The following is a 25710-nucleotide window of genomic DNA, read 5'->3' as shown; positions in this document are numbered from 1 at the left end:
TTAATTATTGGATGAAAATGAGTTAACCCTTTAACACTAGAGATGTGGCCAAGGACACTGAGTAACACATGCCTTTTGACAAATCCCACTGCTACGTTCATACCGGCCTCGGCAACAAGTGTTAAAGCGCCCACGTCCAATGAAACGCCTAATTAATCGTGCATAGATGCACATTTCCGGCCACCACGTTCAAAACTTGCCTTCATGCGTTGCTACATGTTTTTAAGTCTATATCCGGGGTCTATAAATAAAATACACGGCCGTTGATTTCGCATTGAAAGTTAAACTGGTCAAACGTTGACCAATCTGAGGATCAGATTTGGTAGTGATGTAGGTGAAGCGTCCTTTTTTAATCACAGAAGTGCCAACTATTTGAAAATTGATCACGAGGAGAAATAAATAAATAAATGTTTGTGCCGGACTGGAATTTTATGACATCAAGTCTTTCATATATCAGAATAGAGCGGTGAAAGATGAAGCCTGGAGCAAGATTTGCACCACTTTGACATTTAGCATCAAGCCTCTCCTAAATGTGAGTATGTGCTTGTATCAGTAGCCCAGTGTGAACACCATATGCTAAAAGTGTGTACAAGGCCTTCTCAAACGTGCAACACATTCCCGGGTTGAACGAAGTATAACTCTTTGACATTTTCTTTGATCAAAGTGAATCCACTGATTCAGACTTAGAGACAAGCTGCTTTTCATATCAGCTTTGCACCGATATACAACACATTACAAACGTAAAGTGTTGCATAACAGCATAAAGCTGCTTTTCTCTGCAACAGAATCATCTGATTTACCTCAATTGTGCAAGCATGTAACTACTGTAAAGTGTTGCATATCACCACAAGGATGCTTTTTTCTGCCTCAGAATCCGCTGGAATTTGCATTGAAGGTTAAAGAGTTACAGTAGTTGTAGCGCTGTTCAACGCTGGAGCTTTAGCTCCAGAAAAAAGGATTAAAACATGTTTTTTAGGGAACGTGTCCCATCATTTTTCTATTTCCTTTCAGTTTTTCAAAATAAAAAGAAGAAAAGCTGCTTATATTGTAGAGTTGCTGTATGCTTGCAGTTGTGTCCAGCATGCTGAGTTTGATTTTAGCATGCAAAGCGGAAAAACTGGAACACAGTCTTGGGTTAAAGTCAATGTGCGCACATTTAAAACCTTGTTAATATCTGAAAAGCCACAGTATAATTCTTTTTTTACAGTTCTTGCAGTGCAGCTCATACCCCGCTGCTTGCTGGATATGTGCAATATTTTCTTTCGTCTGCTCCCCTGCAAAGAACTGACTTCCTAAGAATGCGTGCTGTTGTAAAGGATATCTGTGGATTATGGAATCAGCTCTGTGGGAAGGGTCTCAAATTAAAGATTTTTCTCCTTTCAAACGTACTTTGCTTTTAACATAGATTTACATTTGTGATGTAGTAGGGGGTGACAAACCTGGAAAAACTCAAGCTGTGTCCCCTTCTTGCTCAAAGCTAATGCTATAGGCCACACTTTTTATTCAACCACTGTCCCCCCAGAAAGCTAGCTTGTCATCCCAGAAGTGCAAAATAATGGTAGGCCAGCAGAGATGCTTGCTCATTTACAATCAGCTGTTTAGTTCAGTGCAGAAAATCAAAGGGCTGTGTTAACGGTAGACGACAAGCATCGGGAGCGTCCCTGTCACACCTCTCTTTGGCTCTCCACAGAAATTATCTGGTTTCACATCAAAATAATCTAGAGACCTCTTTTGTGCTTTGGGCACAATGATGGCAGCGTTAGTGCCTGAATAGGCCTTTTGATCGCCCTCTGCTTTGCCCCTGGATGGACTGTGGAAGCATTTGTAACTCTGATTACAAAGGGTCATTTTAATATGAAAACCATTTACAGGATGCAAAATTGGGTTAAAAGAAAAGCAGTCCTCCTGATGTTTAAGCTGCAAGAGTCTAAAGAAGGACCAGAGCGGTTTCATTTGGCAGACAAAAATTGGTGTTATGATTAAACGTACAGCTGTTTTACTAATTGTGCATGCATTACGTAGATATTCTTCATCTCCTTAGTATCTGCATGTATGTCCCTGTAGGTTTGACCATGTAATGTCTGGCTACATGACAGAACGAATACCATTCTAATGACTCCTCATTTCTGTGAAATAGAAAGGCATGTTGCTCATTACCTCTGCTTCAGTGACATTCATATCCTACCAGATGGTCACTTTCCAATTGATTTGGCTCATCTGTGGGAATAAAAATGAATTAAATCATTACAGCACCAAAGAGACAGTGCATAATGGGTCCACCTTACAATATGTGCATGATGTGTGTTGGGGGGGATCTCACAGTTGTTAATCTTCAAATGGTTTATGAACTGCTGCAATTAAGAATAAAATTCACCAAGCAACAGGTACCAACATGGGAACCGTTGCATATAGAGTTTCATTGAAAAACACATCAAACAATACTAAACAAAATATTTGAACACTTTCCAATTATTCTAGTGAAACCCTAAGCTGTTCATGGTTGGCTTAAAAAGCAAACCTCACTTTTTAATGTTGTTTTTTAAAGTCTAATTTTTTTAAGGTTTGCAATCCAATAAAAGAAAAAAATGTTTAGTTTATTTACTGTTTACCAAATGAACCCAGATAATACTGTGTTGCAGCTGTAATTTTGGCTGACATGGATTTGACTGACATTACCAAATGGATTGACTGAAAATAGTTTTATCCAAACCATAAAAGTGACCTGACTAGAAATCGTCATTATATTTAACATGAAGGTTATATGTATTTTCGTCATGTCTATAGTCCATACTTTGCTTCCTACCTTTTAAATAAAGTATTTCGCAATGATGTTTAAATGTTTGGAAAGATGCCTGTTTTATTACTTCAAAAGAAATTTGGATATATTACTGCAGAGTTTTAATGCAAAGATGTGTTTTGAAGATTGTGTTCAGCTTCTTAACCCTTGTGCTATCTTAGATGACCCCACCTTCACATTGACGTGTTCTCCCTACCATGACAAAGGGGGATAAAGGTGGAAAGATTTCATGTAAACCATGGACACCAGTGAGGTTCACAAATCATTGAAGAAAAAAGGTTCAGCGCACTGTCTAGTGGGTCTAAATGACCCAACTCCCAATGTTAAAGTGCCTAAGATAGCACAAGGGTTACAAGTATTCATTAAAATACAAACAGATGAATTCCCATAAATGTTCAAACATTTTTGGTACACTGCAGATAAAAAGAAACTCCCTAAAAACATTTTTTTTTTAATATTTTAAATGTGAATGGTAAAAGTGTATCTAAAATGTACACACGTTTTAAAAGTAGGTCAAAATGGCTGAGACGTAACACCCTCATGATAAACGTTTGAAGGAATAATCTCACCTGCATCAATCTGTGAAGCAGTGTTTAGAGCTTTACTTTGTCAGTGTTTCAACATTTATATTCCTGACCTGCTTTACAGGCACCGTATGGGAAGTAAATAAATTTCATGTCATTCAGTCGCTGAACAATTACACTAATGATATCATGAACAAAGTAATGATTACTTTTCTGGCTCATTTGAATAATAAAATTATTCAGTTAAGTGGGACAGTAGCATTGGATTTGTTTATGTCCGATTAAGTGTGATTACTCTATTGTGTTGTTGCTGCAATGAAGGATTGATGTCAATTTAGTTACGTCACATTATCAGTGTTGAATAACAGATTAATTTAAAATAGTGACACAAGGATTTTTTTTTAAATGGATTTGGCAAAGGTATATGTGGGAATTCATATCACAAAAAGCATTTATGTGATTACTTTTAGCTCAGACATTAACTAAAAAATGAGTTTAAAAAAAATATTCTGTAGTTAAAATCATTAAAAACAAAAGTTATTCAAAGGAAACTTTTCAACTGGATGCTCTCACACTAATTTGTTTCGCTCATCTCCCTGGAGCAGAAATAACACCTGACATTACTGTGAGAAACTAGTTCAGCTCTGGGTCTAATCAATGTGGCTAGCCTTTCACAAATTGTTTACAACCATGCTTTTGGTGGCTGATGCACGTAGCCATCTGGCTGATAATAAAGTGCTTTTGGAGAAGGGAAAATTGTACTTGTGGTCAAAAACATTGATTGTAAAAATGTCCCATTTTACAGGGCCCTTAATTACCATGTTTTGAGAGGTGACTAGTTTATTTCAGCTAAGATTTCCTCTTATTTTTAAGAGTGCATTTAGATCATCATTCCTGCAGTGTCTGTTTTTCTCTTTAAGTACAGAGACAGCTTTAAATCAAAGAACCAAAAGCAAAAACTAGAGAGACTCCACTGAGTGATTTAGGTGTTTTTACAGTGTTCCTGGGAAACAGAGCATCAGTGGGTTTGGCTGTGGACTCTGAGATCAGGCTCAGTGGTCTTAAGGTACAGCCAGAAAAACAGATCACTTCCAGCCACAAACTATGGCCCTTCAAGTTAATCTCTTTCAGCTAGTAACTGCTAACCAGATGATCCGTCTAAGTCTTTTCTGTTTGACCTCTTTAGCAAGGCCAACCTGGATCAAGTTCCTTCTTACCCATTTAGCAGACAATAAGATTGTGTTTAATGATTTAACTTTTAAATGTTCACTAATTTGAATGAGTATTGCACATTTTAGGTCAAACAGCATGAGGTTTGTAATTTCTAATGTTTGATATTTCTTTTAACAACAGGATTGGTGCGAGAAAACCCACAAATCTTCCTCCATTACATATCTGAGTTTCTTTCATCTTTGGACAAACAAGATTGCTGTTAAAATACATTTATTAATTGATTTAAGTCTTGTTTTCATTCACTTTATTTCTCCCCCCCAAACGCTGATAAATTCTTGATCACCTGTCTATTTGATTCCATAGAGAGCAGGGTTTTAAAAAAAGGGAAATACATCATACTTGAAAGGCTCTACTTTTATGTCAGTTGGTCACATGAGAAACTTTCCTGTCAAGTAGAAAGTACCTTGATGATCATCTTCTCACCAACAATAGAGGGTAGGCACACCAGAGCAGGTGTCCTGCTCCAAATAGACAGATCCTTTGTTTGCGCTGAGCTCCTCACCGAGCCACTTAGAAGTTGGGCTTTACCTGATTGGTGCAAAGATGACGCATCAAGCAATACTAACTGACATTTATCTCCCTTTGTAAAATACCACAGCAGCATTGCTTGGAAGGAAGCACAATGCAGAATGCCAATCCCCTGCCACTGTAGCTTAGCATTTAATCAGACAAAGATAATTGTATTGGTAGTAAATTGATGAAGCATTCAATGGGGTGAAATGAACTCAGCCTTTCTTGGTCAATTTAGTCAGTTTCTGTAAGTAAACCGCTGCTACACTAAGAACAAAGAATGACTTATGAAAAGAGGGAGAGACAAAGGGCTCTGTGATTTTAAGCAACTGCACATATGGATCACGCCAGCTTGTCCAAGAAGCAAACAAATTAGAGACTGACATGCAGTGATGGTGTTTTTCTCTTCTCGTAAATGAACTAAGGCTCATTAATAGAGACAGAGCCCTAGGAAACAACAGCCATCAACCAAGTTATAGGTAGCAACGTTGTTATATAGGGGTTCAAAGAGATGACAAAGTCATGCAGGGAGACAGTAGTTATTAGACAAAGAAGAGGATGGAGGAGCAGCTGGAAGTGTTTTGATTTTTTTTTTAGCTCCCTGCCACACTTCTTTAATATTTGACACGTGGTTGAGGAGAGCTCCTTTTGACAAAGGACACAGTTGAAATCAAATCGGTGTTATCCATGTAGTTTCTTTTAGTTTGAAATGACTTTGGCATTGTTAATCTTTGTAGAGGCACAGTATCGATCTCATTTCTACGCCAATGACACACACACTGAAAAACACACAAACTGTGTAAGCATCGCTTAGTCCAACCTGCAATTGTCAACCCTGCAAAGTGGATTAAATTACACTTGTGTTGTCATGTTTGTTGATCTTTTTTTTATTTTTGTACAGAAAAATGGGCAATGCAGGAAAACCATAAATCTCTAGCGGTACACTCTGCATTTTCATATTGAAATCAAACATAAAACTGGGTAACAGTAAAAAGAGTATTTTTGACAAAAGCCTTGAATGAGGTATAGATTTCTGTGCTGCAATGTTGAAGGTTCGTTTTTTTTATTTTCCAACCCATGTCAGTGTCCTTTTACAGATGGTTCAAGGCTCCAGACATTTAGGCCAACAAACAGCCTTTAATGACAAATATTGATTTTTTTCAGGAGCAGTTAAGGCACAAGGATGACATAGTAACACCATTAGCCCCCTGGTGCGGTTTAGATGTGACATATTTAGTGTCTATGAGTATATCTGAAAAGCAGTCCTAACCAGGGTTTCATTTTTTAGTGACAAATGAAGATTGTTTTATTTTTATTTGTTCATTTTTAAGACAAAATGAGAGAGAACACAAATGGAATTTTAATCCCTTTTCTAAATTCAGTTCCCACAGTTTCTGTCCTCCACTTTTCACTGCTTTCCACTTTGAGTCATTGCAGCATCACATCTCCATTCAGCTCTAACTGATACAACTTTTTTCTCCTTCTCTTCTCTTAGGGTTCAGTCGAGCTGCCCTGCCATTCGGCTTAGTGCGGAGAGAACTGTCCTGTGAGGGTTACCCCATCGATCTGCGGTGTCCAGGAAGTGATGTCATTATGATCGAAAGTGCAAACTACGGCCGAACAGACGATAAGATCTGTGATGCAGACCCTTTCCAGATGGAGAACATCAACTGCTATCTTCCAGATGCTTATAAAATCATGTCACAAAGGTAAATTTGCACACATGCCTGTAAGTTGTCTAACCAATCACCACCACTTGAAAGTAACCAGGGCACGTTTTGCTGATGATCATCCTTTTCTCTGGTTGATAAACATTTGTAAAAGAAAATCAAATGAGATTTTTTGCAACAAACGTTTTCAAAGTTTTCAGTCCAACGTAGCAAAGGTATGTGTGAAATGAAAAGCACAGCAGTAACTTCTCAGCACTAAAATCCCTCCAAAAATGTTAATTATTAACAATGATTCATCTGATACTAAAAAACAGCATCTTAATTTCAAGATCTTGTATACTGATAGTAGATATTAAACATTAAAAAACACTGCAAGTTTGTTAAGATATTTTAAGTATGATCACAACACAAATGGGCTTTCTTTTTCCCCCCAAAAACAAAGTTACACTCATGAGAGGATTGGCATAATGCTGATCTGATCTGGCTTGCAAAGGTAATTCCTTTGTCTATTGTTATTTTTCAGGCTTTCTGAAAAGCCTTACAAATGTACAATCTGCATTCAGAGTGCTTACATTAGTCTATCACTGTTTGCTTTATAGTTTGCATGTATTAGTGAAATGAAACTACTTGCTTTCAGCAAAATCTGCTGGAAAGTCAATCTGTCTGCATACATGAATAAAAGAAGAGAGAAAATGTAAGATGGGCTGCTGTTCCCATTAGATGACCTTTTTTATTTATTTATTTTTTTTACAAATCAGTATATTGAATTGTAGCACTTGAATATACATTTGAAGAGTATTGGAATACATATAGATATACAGAAAAACAAAAATGTATTTAAAAAAATTAAAGTTATCAGATGTAGTTACAGTTTATATAGACAATATGTGGACCACAAATGCGTTGTTTAAGTAAAGGATTTATTTATTTTTGTTTCATTGTTTGCTTAAATCAGTTGGGATTTTTAAACATCAAGGTGAGTGTGATAAGTGCCTGAAAACTCAGTGTTACTTCAAGCTTTGTGTGGTTTTCCTTTCCCTCCTGAAAAGTTGAGTTATTAAGACATAAAGAAAAGTGAATATTTATCCATATTTGTTTCGTTTTCTCTAAAGAAACTGAACTTTTTATGTTAATGTAACCTTATAGGCATTGCTCCTCAAAGACAAATGGTAACCTTTTGCTTATAAAGAGAGACTATATGATTAAACTATCAGCCAGACTGAAAAGAAGAAATCACCAGATCAGGTCGGTTTAACAAGCAGCATGGGATCAACACATTCATACGACATTTAGTGATTGCAGTTCAATGAGTAGGTATTACCATGATTAAGTAATGAAATGCAAAGCTAAATTCATTTTGGGGCATGTATTCGGTGTTTTATTCATCATTACATTTTAAAACTATGCTTCCCACTATTAGAGAACATGTAAGATTCAATGCAAACTTTTCAATTTTTGAGGTTTATTTATTTGTTCATTCCACTGACTCTATATAAGAACTGGATTGAGTGATCCCTCCCCCCTGGCGTTCCAAAGAGGAAGTACCCGCCAAAATCCCATAGACTTCTATTGAGAAATAAATGGTCATTATAATTGCCAGAATAACCATTCTTGCTCTGCTGCATGCTAATCCTAAATTTTTTTCATGATTATACAAAGTTATACAAAGGCAAATCAGATCACTCAAAACAAGTGGGTGGCACCTGCTTTCCCCCACCTTGAAGCATTTGATAGACATATTACTTCAAGACCTGCTTTCAAGTGGTAGGGATGTGGACTTCCAACAATCTCTCCTGATTGGTGAGATTGGTTGTCATATCAATGACTCAGAGCGACTCGGACCAATCACTGCTTATTGACGTTGTCTGGCTCCAAAAAAAGAATGGCGACTTTATTTTTTTTGGAGCCAAGTGGGTGACATCGCACTCATTCAGTCCAATTCTCATATACTGTCAATGATCCCTTTCAATTATTTTTAAACTATTATTTACGTGTATGCACAAGAAGTAACTTAGAAGGTAAAACTGACTTAAACACAATGTAAATGAATTTTAACGTTATAGTTTCTTTATTTGACCAAAAGGAGTTTAAAGCCTAAATTTTGTTCTTGTTTTAATTTGCTTCAGGACTCTGTAGCTCTACCATGAGCCTAAAGCTTATTGATTGACCATAAATCCTGACAAAGGGATTAGAATACATCATTGCCAGATTTTGACAATTCTTTGGTTCCACAATATAACTTTATACTAAAAAAATTTTTTTTAGTCAAGAGTTTTTAGTAAGAGTTTTTTTAGTCAAAAAGGTTTTTTATCTTCTCTCCGTGTTTAGGTAAAGGTTTTGTAATTTTTTCTTACTTAGTAAAAAAAAGGTCCTGTAAACTATAAACTTTTGACCAGTAACTAATTTCTGACCTTAAAATTTTCTAACATTCACACAAGTATGTTTTAGCAATAAAGACGAGCCAAAGACGTGCATGGATTTGTCCCCGCTCATTGAAACGTAGCAGGGTTCCACCAATAACACTACATGCTATGTGAGACTTAATATATGAGACCAGTTGTCACCCAAGGATGCCATCTGAGCCAAAGTGCGAAAGAAGGAATGACATATGACTGCCACAGAGAGAGATATTGGCTGGTGTGAGACCATCAGCTACTCTTGCAGGCCACCTTGGGAAAAAAAGGAATAAAAAGAGTACATCCCTTGTATTCAGTGGGGCCATTGTCAAGTCCTATTTGATGAAGTCAGATAGCTGACGCACATTGTCTGCCTTGAAAGGCTACTGCGCAGCCATGCTGTGCTTTTGGCCCACAGTATTATACTGCGCTTAGCCTTGTTCATGCAAAAAATGTCCCTCAGAATCACAAACACTGACTCCAATCCGGTGTCTTTCAAAAGCTTGTCTGCAGAGGACTAATTCAGTTCACTAATTCAGACACCTAGCAGTTCAAAATGTTAGATTTCTGTGTAGTTCTAGTGTAATTTAAGATAAGAGAGAAGTAGGAATATTTATAGGGAAAAGCCTGTGATAAGATCCCTCTGTTAGGTGTTCAAGCTCTGTTTGTGCAGTCTGAATAAAGGAAGCGAAAATTAAAAACAAACAGAATAAAATCTTCAAAATGTGGTTTATATTTATTTTCCCCCAAAAAAAGTTAGTTACTTTTTTTTCTTTTTTTCCAATGTCATAAAGGAGATTTTTGTAAAACAAAATTGCATATGAATGAAGTAAGATGCTATAGATTTCAATTATGCTTTGTTAATCATTCAAATCAAGTGTGTAGTGGGTAAAAGCCTGCCAATTCCAATTTGTTAAATTTTTTTCAAATTTATGCTGTTATTTCTCTTTTTCCCTGTTTTTTTTATAGTTATTCTTTTTCAAAAATCTGGGTGTTTATTGTAACATTTTAGCACTTCACTTTAAACTTGTGTCTAAAAATTGCAAGGACAATGATTTTTGTTGCAACAAGTCCTTTGATGTACTCATTTTTGGGACTAAACGAAAGACCCAAATTCCACTTCTACTTGTGTTGTGAACAGAGTTCACTTTGAAACATTCTAAAATGCCCATAGCCCTAAAGTGTGGAGAATGGGATTACGGTTTTGCCGAGTTTGATTGATTCTGTTGGCACTCCATCTTGTTTTTCTATCTGAATAGCATATTATATTCATGAGCACAATGATTTTATGAAAATAACCTTAGGACTGTTGTGGCTCAATTAGAACATTCAGCTGCAAGCAATTAGTCGACTCAAGTGGTTCATAATCTGTACAGGAATTTTTAATGCGGACACCTCCCTTGCAGATGTGAAACTGCATGGCACTACAGTTTGAAAGAATTAATGAATTGACCATAATAGTCAGCGCTGTGATTTTTCTTTCTTTCGAGGATTTTCAGTTATAACGATTGCATTTCATCATTGCACTTATGCTAATGACTGCAAACACATTCTCAAAACACATATATCATATTCTCCAACAAAACTGTGATTTTAATGCATTTACATATTGCTTTTTGAACACATTCAGTTGTGCAAGCATCTGGTGCTTGTTTGTGAGTCATTTAAATTTGACCACATGGCCTTTTTTTTTTAATTTTAGTTGGAGCTGTGGAGATGAGTGACGCATCTTGATAAATGATTTTCACCAAGAAGGACATATTAAGATATACAATATGAAAAGTGGCTTACAACTATTGATTTTTCTTTGACTAATGAGCTTCATTGTGAGTATTTGATAACAAAAACTATTGATTGCTGTAACATAACATGGTCCTTGGTATTCCTATGAACCACATTTTTTTTCCAGGGGAGCATATCATTGACAAAAACAATCAATGGCAATAGCGCTCTAAAACAAAAGATTAATTTCTAAACATATGCCTAGAAGTCAGGTTGAGTTGTACATTTTTTTTCTAGTAAGTGACAAACCTGACTTCCAGAAGCCACAGTTTTACCAATGTTGTTAAGTTTCATTTAATTGTATATTATTTGGGATCATTGTTTTGGAGGCCCATGCCACCACACGCCGGGCTGTTCTGGAGATAAAAGAACTGCACTCACACTATTTATATCAGTGACAGTACCGCTTGCAAGGATCTCCAAGGAGTTCAATTTTTTACTGCCTGACAGCACTCTGCCTCTCACTGCTCTCTGTACATCTGTACAACTGTTAGTGTGTATTTAAAGAAAGTAAGATTAAGATTTTATAAAGACACAATTCAGCCTGGGCATTTCAACGGGATGAGCAAAAGTTCACCGAGCAGAAAACTGCTCTTCCCCCAGTCAGTATTAAAGGAGTATCAAGCGTCAGAGGGGGGTTCTGCTGACCGAAAAGACATTAATGTTAATTAAAAGTGAAATAAATGCAGCACCTATGCATTCAGTGTAATTTGGTGAACTGAAAGGAATAGCTTGGTACTTTTTGTGGGACAAAATCAACATAAATCACATGTATATTGACTATAAAAGCAAAAAAGCTCTTCATCAGCCTGATGACGCCACTTGGTTGAGTGGCGAAACTTTTCAAGAAGGGAGGATATTGAGTTCTAATGCAATGGCATAGCTTCAGGACAATAACCAGTGAAGTAAATCTAAAAATGTTAGTCTATACGTTCACTGTAGTTTGACAAAATGACCTTTCCTGTCTCCTGTGCTGCTGCATTTAAAAATATGTATCTTTGAATGTCTAACATTAGGTCCAAATCAATTTGAATTTTGACTTTATATTGAGATGTGGCGTCAGTCTTGGCCACTGCGGGACATTGCTACTGGCGTCTGCTTTGTCCTTGTCTTTATACGTGGGCACTTTGGCTTTGTATTATGTTGTCTAGTAAAGGTCACATTTCAGCTGGCAAGACTGTCACAATAACATTTCCATTGACCTCAGTGGCATGACGATATACTTCTTCTGGTTAAAAAATCAATAGCTGAGGTGGACGGATGTGAGTCAGCCAACCTTCGGCCTGACTCTTTAAGAGACTGGATTCCCCCTATTTAAGCACTATTGGCAGCTCAAATAAATATAGGATAAATACAACCATATGACAGTAATTACACATTTCAGCCATGACTTTGCCCGGATATTAGGTCAGACTTGGAGTCGAAAGCAGGATGCTAATGGTTAATTTCTAATGACCTATTTCCTGAAACATTATTGGGCCACCCCCTTAGATAATGGTCTAAATATACTGATACTGGAGGTGATTATACTTATAGAATGAGCATAGGGCATATTAAAGTGCGAGTGTGAGGCTGTGTGCCGTGCGCCCTACTCACATCAGAGTGTTTCTCTTGCTGCCATTCTGTGTCCCTGAAAATGATTTAATTTTTCAATTTTTATCAACAGGCTTGTCTCTTGAGAGAGATGTCTGCCTTGCTAATTGTGCATTGAACCTCATCAGCATTTCAGATGAAATGGGGCTAGACGGGTCACTTTGAGTTTAAGAGACGCTAATTTGATTGAAATTCAAACTGAGAGCACCAGGAAGTAGACTGTGCCTTTTTCTGTAATGCTTTCCCCTCACTCATGTCTCTTTTTCGCTTCATCCTTGCAGACACTACTTTTGCTTTTCCATTGTTTTTTTTTCTAATTACTTTTTTGCTTTGTTTTATTTTCTGAAATGTTGCCCTGTACTTTGTGATGGTCGCAGAGAAAGTTCAGTTTTTTAAAATACATTCCACTCATAAATTAGACGGTTCAGCCAGTATATAAATTACAAAATGTTGATTGTGTATTATGTATTTTCCTTAGTTATAAAAGTTCAGGCTTTTTGAACCAAAAAACAACATTTTTGAAGATACATTTTATCCTCAGATTCACATTTTTCTTCTATATCACATTTAAATTATAGCTCAGATTTTAAATATTAAAACCACTTTATTTTTATTTTTTCTTACTTAAATGCAATGTATTGCAAATACTAATCATTGTTGCTAAAACCTATTAAATACTACGAACTTTATTCATAGCTAGCCATTTGATTTTTTTCTTATTTTTTTAATCAGACAAATGATCAAATACAATGACAATTTGATTTGATTGCATTAAAAAGTGACAAAAAATATGAAAAAGAAAAAAACCTTTTCAATTACAAATAAAAAAAGACTTGTTTTTGAGAAGACACAATGGAGAGAACAATTCCTATTTTTTACTGCCCTTTTTTTCCTGTTCTTTGATAATTGCAGCATAATAATAAATTTTATATTCACACTGTCTATGTAAATATTGCTTCTTATCTATCTTCATTCTTTATTATTTGTTTTTTTAACCAGTTATAAAAATAACTCCTTTTCCTTGTACTTCTTAAAGACCATCTGTCTACATCTATTTTTAAACTGCTCAACATGCTGAGTTCCAATTTCATGTTCCTCCAAAGTTTATCCTTCCTGCAAAAATAGTAAAATTTTTAATACCTGTTTAAAAACTGCAGGTTCTTTAAAATAAATGCATCTGTCGAATTACACACAAACAATCTCAGAAAACACTATTTACAAATTCTTATGTAAAGCTCCTTTATTACTGCACAGTGCTTAAAAAGTGTATAAAATAAAAAATGAAAAGCAATCACCTTACTTCACATGCTCTTCCTGACATGGAACTAAATGAAAACATGGCAAAAAGGTAAACCTTTTTTCCCAAAAAAACGACTTTGGAACAAAATACAAAAACAGCCATTACCTATTAGACAGAGACATTTTAACACATTAAATTAAATAATTAAATTAAATAATGAAATAAAGTATAAAATAAATAAATAAAATAATGTAAAAAATATTCACTTCTCAACAATTACTGTTTTAATTTCAAATGATTGTGACCAAACATGCAGAGTACTGTATTTTCTGGAGTATAAGTTGCTGGAGCCAAAAATGCGTAATAAGGAAGAAAAAAACCCGCATATAAGTCGCTCTGGAATATATGTCATACTTTTTGGAGAAAAGTGCATTGCTACTGAACACATCCACCTTGTCTGGCGTAATCCTCCGTTTACACTAATTCATGTATATAATTCACATCTGCTTATCCAAAGATTTGTTCATAAACTAGACACTCCCATAGTGTGTGGGAGAAGCTAACATCAAGTTTTTAGCCTCATCGCACATGGAAGCATTGACTGCATACCTCATTTTTAATACATGGAAGACAGTTAAAAAATAGTTTATGTGGAGAATGATCATATTTTCCTCCATGTTTGTTTTGGGAGGCATTTCTTCTGATTTGCTGTCAGCAAATACAGATTCACACACCCACAGTGTCATTTAGTGGTTGTTAGTGGAAAAATGCTTAGGGGCAATTGGTTGTTATTGGGAAAATAATTAATATATGATCCAACATTTTAAAAAGAAATTACTAATAAGTCACTTCTGAGTACAAGTCGCACCCCTGGCCAAACTATGAAAAAGAAAACACGGCCTATACTTCGAACAACATGATAGGTCTTATGGATTTTCATAAAACCTGTTTTTTTATTCCATGATTCAAGATTTTTTTATTTATCATTGTCATTTATGAGCAACGAAATTCCATTTAGAGCATCAACAATTACCTTAGTTTTTTTACTAAGTGTGAAAAGCTCCCATTTATCAAACAAATACACAATCAATAAATAACCAAAGTGCAACACCAGTACAAAAACACTGCAAGGACTAAACAAAATAAGACACGGGTATAATATTATAACATTGAAGTATGTGTGTTTTAGAAAAAGAAAATTCAGATCACTTCTGCTAATATATTTATTGGTTACTAAAAGTGGTGGAAAATAAACCTAGTTTACTATGGCTTGCATTCAAAATAGTATTTACACACGTTCTGTTGTTTTATTTTTTTATTAACACATTTCCAATAAAGTTCTATTGAAGCTGTTAATCATGGCAGTGAAAAAAAGGTTAAATTGCATGTAAATATTTGGTTTGCTATCAGTTTACCTTATTGGCAACCTATTACAGCCCATCCCACTGTTAGACAGGGGTACTTATTTAAAAAAAGATTTGCATCAAATCTCGACAGCATTGTCTCCAATACTCTAATTGTACCAATGTCTGCTTTTTCCAAAAGGTCAGAGAAGTGATGTGATTACGTTTACAATACTTCAGTGTGATTAACATGACCGAGGGGGGGGGGGCTGTTATTTTAGCTTACTTCCTTAGTAGGTTTCTTATCTTTTTAGGAAACAATTCTTTCTCCATTTTATTTTGCAGCTTCATGTGAAATTGTTGTTTACTTCAATGTGAGTTCAATTCTTTTTGCATGGACATCTGTGTTTAAACCCTTTAATACAAGTTAAAACAGTAACATCAAACAGATGATGCCTCTGCTAAAAATCTCCTATATGGTGCCTCAAAAAACTACGGTGGCCGAGAGGTGCAAGACACGCTTACATTTAAGATTCAGCAACAGCAAATCCCAGTACAAATGAACAAATCACGAAAAACAACAGCAAATACTGAAACACAACAGCAAATCACGAAACACAACAGCAAATACTGAAACACAACAGCAAATCATGAAACACAACAGCAAATACTGAAACACAACAGCAAATCATGAAACACAACAGCAAATCATGAAACACAACAGCAAATCACGAAACACAACAGCAAATACTGAAACACAACAGCAAATACGGAAAAACAACAGCAAATACGGAAACACAACAGCAAATACGGAAACACAACAGCAAATACGGAAACACAACAGCAAATACGGAAACACAACAGCAAATACTGAAACACAACAGCAAATCACGAAACACAACAGCAAATCCCGAAACACAACAGCAAATACTGAAACACAACAGCAAATACGGAAACACAACAGCAAATCATGAAACACAACAGCAAACACGAAACACAACAGCAAATACTGAAACACAACAGCAAATCATGAAACACAACAGCAAATACTGAAACACAACAGCAAATACGGAAACACAACAGCAAATCATGAAACACAACAGCAAACACGAAACACAACAGCAAATACTGAAACACAACAACAAATCATGAAACACAACAGCAAATACTGAAACACAACAGCAAATACTGAAACACAACAGCAAATCACGAAACACAACAGCAAATACTGAAACACAACAGCAAATCATGAAAATTACAGTCCTAAAACAATTACCGAATTACTAAAAGATAACCCCGTTACAAATGACCAAAACCAGAAACACAACAATGAAAGCGGAGACATGGCTTCTAACAGAAATGGACGTTATATAAAACTAATTGTGTATGATTTTTTAAATGTTATTACTGTTTTCTTTATGTGGACATTTTAAATACATGAACAGTCCTGAAGCATTCTTGCTAGAGTGGTCTTAACGGAGAGGGAATACTCTTAATACCAGAAAAGCAAAAACTTTACCTTGTTAAACGTTGTTGTAATTTTTATTGTAGTAATACAATTGAAGAAATGCTTTTGGACTGTTTCATTTATTGAAAATGTCCACATAAAAAAGACAGTAATAAGGAAATGTAAAAAATAATACACAATTAGTTTTATATTACGTCACTTCCGGGATTCAGGACGTTCCGTTTCAGTTAGACGCTGTTTCTCCGCTTTCCTTGTTGTGTTTCTGGATTTGTTCATTTGTATCGAGATTGTTTTTGTAATTCAGTATTTCTTAGTTTTCACCCAAAATTGCTTTTGTGTTCCAGGACTCTGTCATTTGTTCTGTGGTTTGCTGTTGTGTTTCGTGATTTGCTGTTGTGTTTCGTGATTTGCTGGTGTGTTTCGTGATTTGCTGTTGTGTTTCAGTATTTGCTGTTGTGTTTCGTGATTTGCAGTTGTGTTTCAGTATTTGCTGTTGTGTTGCGTGATTTGCAGTTGTGTTGCGTGATTTGCAGTTGTGTTTCGTGATTTGCTGTTGTGTTTCAGTATTTGCTGTTGTGTTTCAGTATTTGCTGTTGTGTTTCAGTATTTGCTGTTGCGTTTCATGATTTGCTGTTGTGTTTCGTGATTTGTTCATTTGTACTGGCATTTGCTGTTGCTGTATCTTAAATGTAAGCGTGTCTTGCACCTCAAGGCCACCGTAAAAAAAACCCTTAAGTTACTTTTCCCCAAAGGTTTATTATTCTCTCACTTGCATTTCGAGACAAAATATGTATATTTTTGCTTCTCCCGTCTTCGCCTACTCCCATTGGACTGTTGCAGTTTTTATAGACGTTGATTGTCTCATTCTGTCAAGATGAAAAAAAGTGAAAAAAAAGCTTCCTTTGACTTAATATTCATTATGTAGATGATTAATTACTATATAGCCTCAGACTATCAAAAGGAAATCAGAGATATCATATTTTAAATGTATTTAATTAGTGTGCACTTTGAGACCTATGCCTTAGCAAGGCAGATGCCGAACTTTTTATGGGTAGAATTTCAATTACACGCTTTCTTCCTAAAATGACGGCTAGGAAAAGTCATTAGGGGTTTTTCAATTGGTCTCAGGAGGTGCCTGAGATTTCACAGATGAGACAGAAATCAGAGTAACACACTCGCACAGATCAGGGCACCCATATTTTTCTGCTCTAAAATTAGGGCAATATATCATGCAGAGCTATCAACACTTATGTCAACAATGTTTCAAAAGAAATATGAGCTATTTTTTGCTTTGTTCTGTTTTTGATGCATTTGCCAGAATAATGATGGCAGGTCTGTGTCTCATTAGTGTCACTAATTTTATTTTTCGGTATTATTCTTTTTTATATGCCTGACAAAAAACTAAGGATTCATTTCCTGGTCTCAGTGGAATTTGGTAGATAAAGCGATATAATTTATATTGCTCCCTTATGATATGCTTATGCCTGAGCACAGCAGAAAGAGCCATCAAAGTGACCATTTAATATGTGGAAAGTGCTGCAGATTCATGAAATATGAGTCACAAAACAGGCGCCACATTATGATCCCAGCATGAAGCATGTGTTTTAATTTCTGAATAGTAATTCACCTCCACCAGAACAACTCCAGAATATGGATGTTTTCATCTGTTATCACACATGGAGGTCATTAAAGGAGTGACACGCCCCACTTAAGATACTCTCTGAACACAAACGTGTGTCTATCCAGTGATACATTGTTAATGTTATACAAAATCTTGGCAATATTTTGTTTGTTGTTTTTTTTTTTTTTCTTCTTTTTTTTTTTTTTTTTCTACAAGATATGTCCCAATTGGGCTCAACTAAATCAGCAGAACAAAGTTATTGATCTGGCTTCTGTCAGTGCCATTAGAAAAATAATTTCCCTTGATAAAAAAAGGAGCTTTGGGGTGTTGATGTAATTATCATGATTTTGGTGCAGCCCAAAAGTGTCCTTCAACATCTCTCGATTGTCTAAAGCTACGTTCAAATCAGGCATGTGACACGTGTTCTTGAATGCGGCAAACACGCACTCTTGAACACACGTGTAGCGCATGGTGTTCACACTGGACAAGCAAGGAGGGTCCATTGCTACTGTTTACTAGCCTATGTCCACCACCTGCAGCTGGAAGAGGCTTGGTGCAGAATAACAAAGCGGTTCAAATCTTGTGAGTCTTGCTTCAGGCTTTTTTATTTATGAGCTCTTTTCTGATATTTGAAAGACTAGGTGTCATGTAATTCTGTCTGGGCACAAACTGAAATTATTTTCTCCTTAATGATCAATTTTTAAACAGTTGGTACTTCATGAAATAAAAGGGGATGTCATGCATACATCGCTACCTGATGTTTTGCACGTAGAGGCCAAACAAATGTGCGTAGCTACTTGTGAATGCGAGGGTTTTGAACGCGGAAGCCCAAACGCACATTTAACGCATAAAACGCATATTTGAATAAACTTTTCCTTGAAAGTGGCCACTTGACATAGCTTAAGATCATTGGAGGCCTTTTAAGAATAAACTTAAAAAGGCTACTTCAAAAAAACAAAATTTAGAACAGGGTTAACCTTAATCACGCACACAGATCATCTTTTGATTTATTCTGAAAGTGTTCCCAGTGATCTTTCAATTATAATTATGATATTTTCAGCCAAAATCAGAACACTTTTGTTGTTTTCTTTTACATTGTTCATTTGAAATTTGCTTCAAATGAAACCTAAGACGCACTAAGATCATTGCCACTTCCCCTCCCTGTTGCTGATTGCTCGAAACAGAGAACTTGTCGCCCGCCCAGTGTATTTTTTACATCTTCTGCTTTTGACTCACAACAATTATACAATTATACAACAATATACAATTATACAACAATATATCCTCCATTATGAGAAAAATGCCACAAGAACATGTTAAAAACACCAAAAACACAATTGTCATGTGTGAAACTTACAGAAAGTCACTCTAACTGTTAAAAATACCAATGTGAAGTGCTGAAGTCTAGTAACATACAGATGTATTGTGCAAGTGTATTTTCCCAGTACAGTGTTGACCAATGTCAATCTGAAGATATTCAGACTCAAAATGTACAAGCTCCCATTCAAGAAAGATTGAACGCAATGGGGGGGGGCTCTAAAACATTACACACAGTGGAGATCCAACAGAAAGTCGTAAATGAAAGCACTGAGGTTTGCTATTAACAGATGAAAGAGCTTTTCCACATAAATGCAGGTCACAATTTATTTATTTTTTCTGGACAATGATGTCTTTGTTGAAAAATTACAACATTAGTTTGATGTCTTTACTGCAAGGATGTTAATGGTGATTCATTCTTTTAGGCTTTCAATTTGTTCCTTTTTTTGTTCAAAAGAGTTTTTCAATGACAACTTCTTTGCTTTTTTTCCTCGATCTTTTTCAGATGCAACAATAGGACCCAGTGCATCGTAATCACGGGTTCAGACGTCTTCCCTGACCCCTGCCCAGGGACGTACAAGTACCTGGAGGTCCAGTATGAGTGTGTGCCCTACAGTAAGTATGATCCTTCTGTCATGAAATGAAAGCCCCTCTTCTGCCTTTTCCTCCACTGTCCAATTCTTAGTTTTTCTCTTCCTCTCTAGTCTGTCTATTCTCTGCTATATCATATCCTGTCCCATTTCTCTTCTGCCTCATCCAGACATCGTGCTCTTTTTGTCTGCAACACCTCCCAGCACCCCGTTCCTCTGTCTCTTCTTCAATATATGTCAAGCAGTGAACTTTCTATGAAATATGACCTGTAAAAGCCTTTGGTCTTCCTCTGCACTCCCCTCATTATTGATGTGCTCAACGTGTTTCCAGTGGATGGGCAAGCCTGGTTATGAGGTAGCAGAAAAGAGGAAGGGCAGATGAAGTCATGCTGACTCTCTGTGATAGCAAGCAGGACTTAATTCCTCTTGCCTCGTGCAGAGAAGTCTCTGAAAGAGGAGCTCACCTTGATGGCTTAATATACAACCGTGCAGCAGGTGTTGAAATATGTTTGCAGATGTTCCATTATGTGACGGAACAGAACGGCGTCTCTCATGAGTCAACAAGGCCATATTTCATCTAAAGATATAGTGTTGGCTTTTTGTCTGTTCTAAAATATTCATCGCCATTCAGCTCCCAAATAATCTTCAAGTTGCCCTTTATATTAAATATTCCCCATTGTCTTTTAAACTGTCATGTTCATTTGCAATTTGTGCTGGAAATTCCCCTTGTAACCTTTACATATTGATTAATGACAAAGAGTTAGATGAATTGCCAGAATCACTAATCAGGTGGAACTGAAATAATTAGTGTTGGAGAGGTAGGGTCATAGTGTTTTGCAGCAATCCGTATGAGGGCTTTGTGCAGTGATGTCCTTTTACGTGTTTGCGTTTAGGCTGCTGAAAGAAGATAATTAGCCAAAAGTATGAACATTTATTCTGCAAAACTCTCTAAACTTAGCATTTTTCATTACAACTATACCTGACGAGCTGCTCTCCTTAGTGTTGACTCGTACAATGAAGATCATTAGATGTCAAAACTCATTAGAACTTAAAGGTTAACCTCTCTAAGGCTTTGAGGACATGTAATTAAAGATGGAATAAGTAAAATTGGCCATCTGAGTTCAAAATATTGAATGAAGACAAATCCTCCACCCCAAAATTTCCACTCTAAACTGCTTCTTATTTTTCTTTTTTTTATTGCTATTTTTTGTTGCTTTATCATTAATTTAAATATTGATCACATGTTGTTATTCCCAACCTTGTTAGAGAGATTAGCTTCAGGCTGCACTCAAGTCTAACTACACCTATGATAGTTGTTTGCATCTATCGTGGATCGTGCAAATGGTTATTGTAGTGGTGCGAAAACTAAATGAACCCCTAAGGGCTCCTTCTTATTAGGTGTTTCTAAAGACGTTCATGCAGTTGGGTCTTCATTTCATTCGAATTAGTTTTACACATGTCTGTAGCGTGATCTTTTTGCTTCTTAAGGTCCTTGCCCTACCAGATTAGGACCAAGATCACAGAATCTGTCCTATCGCAACTGCCCTGGTAAGTGCTTGGTGTTCTCCCAGTCTGGTTCAGTCCACACCAGCCCAGTCCACCCTTTCCTACTCAAGCCCTATCGTGAACCATTAAAGTATTTGCTTTTATTTACCTGCCAGATCCCCTTTGCTGCTTTCCTCTTGCCAATCCTTACTCCTTGCACCCAAAATGTAATCTAAAAACTAATCATTGATTTGTAGGGGAATGCAGAGAGGAGAAACCATCAAGAAATATTAACTTTTCCACAGCAGAACAAACTATTACTACAGTTTTCTTATGACGTTTTAGATTTCTCCAGTTTTCATGTATTTGAATGCAGGAAATCATTTGCCAAATAGTAAGATTTGTGATTAAAGCGTTTCAGTGGTCCAGGGGCTTAGGATCCCCTGGATTTGCTGCGACACAAGACTTGAGAGGATGTTTTGCAAGACAACGCATAAAATCCTCATTAAGCTGATCAGCAAACGGAGCACAGACTGTGTCCTCATTTTGACCAATAACTACTTCTCCTCAAAACCTTTCCATCCCAAAGATATCCAACCAGCAGCTTTTTTGTTTGTGTATTGCTCCTATAATTAATTTATTCACTGATTAATTCTACTATCTAAACTCTTTATATTTTTCTCCAAGCAGTTTGGATTTTTTATATTTTTTCGTATGTTCAAAAAAAAGCCTTTGCTACAAATTGCCTGCGTTTCAACCAATTTCTTCCCTTTGGGTTTATAATTTAGTTCTTGTCATGAACTGCCCTCATTAGCAGCATTATCTTCACTCTTGAGCCAAGGATGTAAATTTGGGCCTTTAGTTGGCACTAAGTCACCCTTTGAATTGGCTCTAGTAATTGCTTGAATCAGTCAATGTAAAACGTGGAGATGTTTCTTTATTAAGATTGCTCTCTCTATGCTATTTTAAACCAAGGAGGAAAACTTATTCTGTTTTTTTATTTCAACCACCATAGAGTCATTCCAGAGAACATAATGTCCTTATTGCTGATGCTTTCATTTTAATCATGTGAGTATAGCGATGGCCAGATTATGGAAATTGTCTCTATCATTAGCGTTTGGTTCTCCCCGTGTGTTGAGTTTATTCTTATTTTCTTCCTCCTATATCTATTTGCTTTAATTCTATTTTTTAATAAATGCTTGTCTCAGTCTCCCTTTGTTAGCAATAATGCATCTAAGATCCAACATTAGATTTTTCAAATCGATTTTTGAAGGAATTTAATTGTGAATACTGGATAAAATGTCTTTACCTTTGGTTGCTCATAGTTTAACATCTGTGGGTTAATGTGGAGTGGATTCATTTCTTTCTTTATTCATTATTATTGATGTATTAAAAAACTAACCAACTGTCTTCCCTTCCTCTTGTGCAATCTGCAGGAACTTTCCTTGGGTATCTGACTCACTCTCTTCATTCAATGACTGATTTCTGATCACACTGATTGCTATGCATTTCTACCACCATCAGGTTCTCCTCTGTGTTCTCATTTTCTTTCCAGATTTTCCTCACTCCATGTTTCATTGTATTCCTGTTTTATCTGGTTGAGGGAGCTTCTGAGAACTTTATATAAACTTTTTTTGTTTCCTACTTACGTTTGATCTTTTAGTTAGGTCCAGCACATTTGAATTTCCTCTTCAGACTGCAGGTTTATTAATCCATGGATTGCCATGAATTATTTTGTACTCCTATTTTTTTTCCTCACTGAAGCCTTGATCAGACTGTAGTTCTGTCAGAAATTAATTATTTTTTTCTACTGTGAGCCGGAGAATTGCTTATCCTGTGGTTTTATTCTGACCCTATAGATTGGCTGATAGAAATCAGAGAAAACTCTGAAGAGATCTAAAATTGTGCATATAGTCTGAGCTATGAGATTGCCATTTTCATTTGTAATCAAGTGCTACACAGCTGAAATCATATAACTCAAATGACGTTATTCTGACTACCGTAAATTTTAAGGATTTAATTAAATTAAAAAAGGTATTATTTGTTCTTTTAATGCCTTCAGATTTGTTTACTCATTTTAAAATTAGGGCCCAGTATCACTGCCTAAATACTGAATCTACTCCTTTTCTATTCCATTAGTACAACATGATGTAGTTTAATTAGATGATTTATTTTTTTTCCATTTAAAACGAGAACTGTTAACTTTATCTCATTTTCATGTATCAACTTAAATACTGGACAATGGCAACAATTTTTTGCTTTTGCAGGTTAAATTGTGGCTATGTCCAAATGCCTCCTCACTACTCACTACATAGTGCACTATATAGTGCATTTGCCATTTTGCAGGGCTGTTCGAGTCTACAATTCCAAAATCAAGTGCCCTAGAAATCACCCAGAAGTCTCTGCAAAAAACCAGTGTGCATCGATGCTCACTAGATTGGCAAAAAAAAATGCATTTAAATGAATTTTTTTAATAAAACCATCAACACTTTTATAATCAGAACACAGTGGATTCATAAATAGTCATTGTAAAACACTCACACTCTATGATGTCATATTTAAATAACAAAAGCAGTGAGCAAATTGCTTTAAAATCCAGGGCACTAGATGGTCCATCACACTACAGTTTTTTATTTAGTTGGGAATTAGGGTGGGAATTCGGACATAGCGACACTGCGAGTTGATGAACAACTGCAGCTGCAGAGCTTTTAACAGAGAAAAACCGTTAATGCAGCAAACATTCTTTATTCAACATTTATAATTATTTCTATAGTAAAAGGCTGTCACACAGCCGCTACATATATTTTGCACCCGTAACTCATATGTGCTTCTTATGTTTTTTATTCTTCAACGTGCGCAGATGTCTGTGGAGGGTTTTGGCTCATGTGTCATTACGTGAATTCGGTTTTGAGCTGTTAAAAATGTTTGATCAGTAGAGAATTAGGCAGTCTATGCACATTTTATGTACCGTAGTTTATATTATAATGTAAATCTTACTTAATTGTTTGTGATTTCTGCAAGATGCATATGCAGATTTGTGGCTTTCCACGACCGTTCCACATGTGTTCACTTAAATTTAACTGACATGTACCACGATGTATACCTTATTTTGCGTATACGGTGCACATATCATGTTAAAATGACCTATAAATTTCCTATAAACACTGCAATAACCACGCAATTCATGTTCTATATTGATTTACGTGTACTTTGCGTGGTTTATTTGTACTTCTTCTGTGGTTTTAACGTGGTTCATTCATAAAACAGCTGTGAAAACTTCCCATAAAGGCCACAACTTTTTTTACTTTTTCCACGTACATTAATGTATGACCAATTTTCATCTGTGCAATATGCACAAAATGTATGTAGTTGCTGTGTGACATTGCCTTTTGTACTTTAATATTTTTAACTGTAAAAATAATTGTTGCAAGCATGCCTTTGTAATCAAACTCATCAAAGAAATTTCCAAAAAACATTCTAAAAAAAAAGTGGTTGGTCTCAAATTTTTCTTTAAAACATACTCAGGTTCATGTCTCTTTGCTCAGGCCTGTCTTGTCTATGTTTAGGCTCCTCTAAAGTAATCCAAACGTATCTGTTCGTCAGAGGCTTTAAACGTGTTCATACATGGAGCCAACCAATAAAGCGTTATTGTAGATTTGAATAAACCTGAACCATAGTCATACATGCAGACTAGTTGTATTTCACGTTTCTCCCTCTGGGATCAGAATAACCTGAACAAGGGTGAAACTTTCTCTAATGTCATTTTAAATTCATACTTTAAAAATGAACTGAAAGTATTTTTTAGTCTAGAGAAAATACAAGAAATTACTTAGTAAAGGTTGGTTTGATTATGATTAATATTTTTTTCTTATCCCAACTCTGTTTTAATCAAGTGAAAATATAATATGCACAATTTGAGGTTAATGTTCCTTTGACTTTTGCAGGGTCATATTATCAAATGTGCTGCTCAGCTGCCAAAAAGGCTCCTATTAAATTGTCTTAATCTGATTAATGTCTAACCTGGGCTTCAAACTGACCTTTAAACGTATATATGCACCAATTAGCTACAACATCAAACACAAATTTTTACATTAAATTTGGGGAATTAGGTTAGTTTGTAGTTGCTCATTAGATTGGGATG

At 35.9% G+C, this 25710-nt stretch overlaps 1 protein-coding gene across 27 annotated transcripts in view; it reads left to right on the top strand.

Moving 5' to 3' along the window:
- The window catches only part of adgrl2 (adhesion G protein-coupled receptor L2), a 106638-nt gene that overhangs the window by 37847 nt on the left and 43081 nt on the right, over nucleotides 1-25710 (top strand). For 18 of the 27 annotated variants that reach the window (XM_023954174.1, XM_023954155.1, XM_023954162.1 and 15 more), the window contains exons 3-5: nucleotides 6560-6773; nucleotides 20000-20109; nucleotides 21573-21632. In XM_023954174.1, coding sequence (XP_023809942.1) covers nucleotides 6560-6773; nucleotides 20000-20109; nucleotides 21573-21632 — 384 coding nt within the window. The remainder of the gene's footprint in view (nucleotides 1-6559; nucleotides 6774-19999; nucleotides 20110-21572; nucleotides 21633-25710) is intronic. The other 9 variants (XM_023954178.1, XM_023954158.1, XM_023954156.1 and 6 more) reach the window with 1 other exon arrangement.

Source organism: Oryzias latipes, chromosome 4 (assembly GCF_002234675.1).
Source record: "Oryzias latipes chromosome 4, ASM223467v1".
NCBI lineage: Eukaryota > Metazoa > Chordata > Actinopteri > Beloniformes > Adrianichthyidae > Oryzias > Oryzias latipes.
The sequence above is the reverse complement of the archived record's forward strand: the minus strand, read 5'-3'. Positions and strand labels throughout refer to the sequence as shown.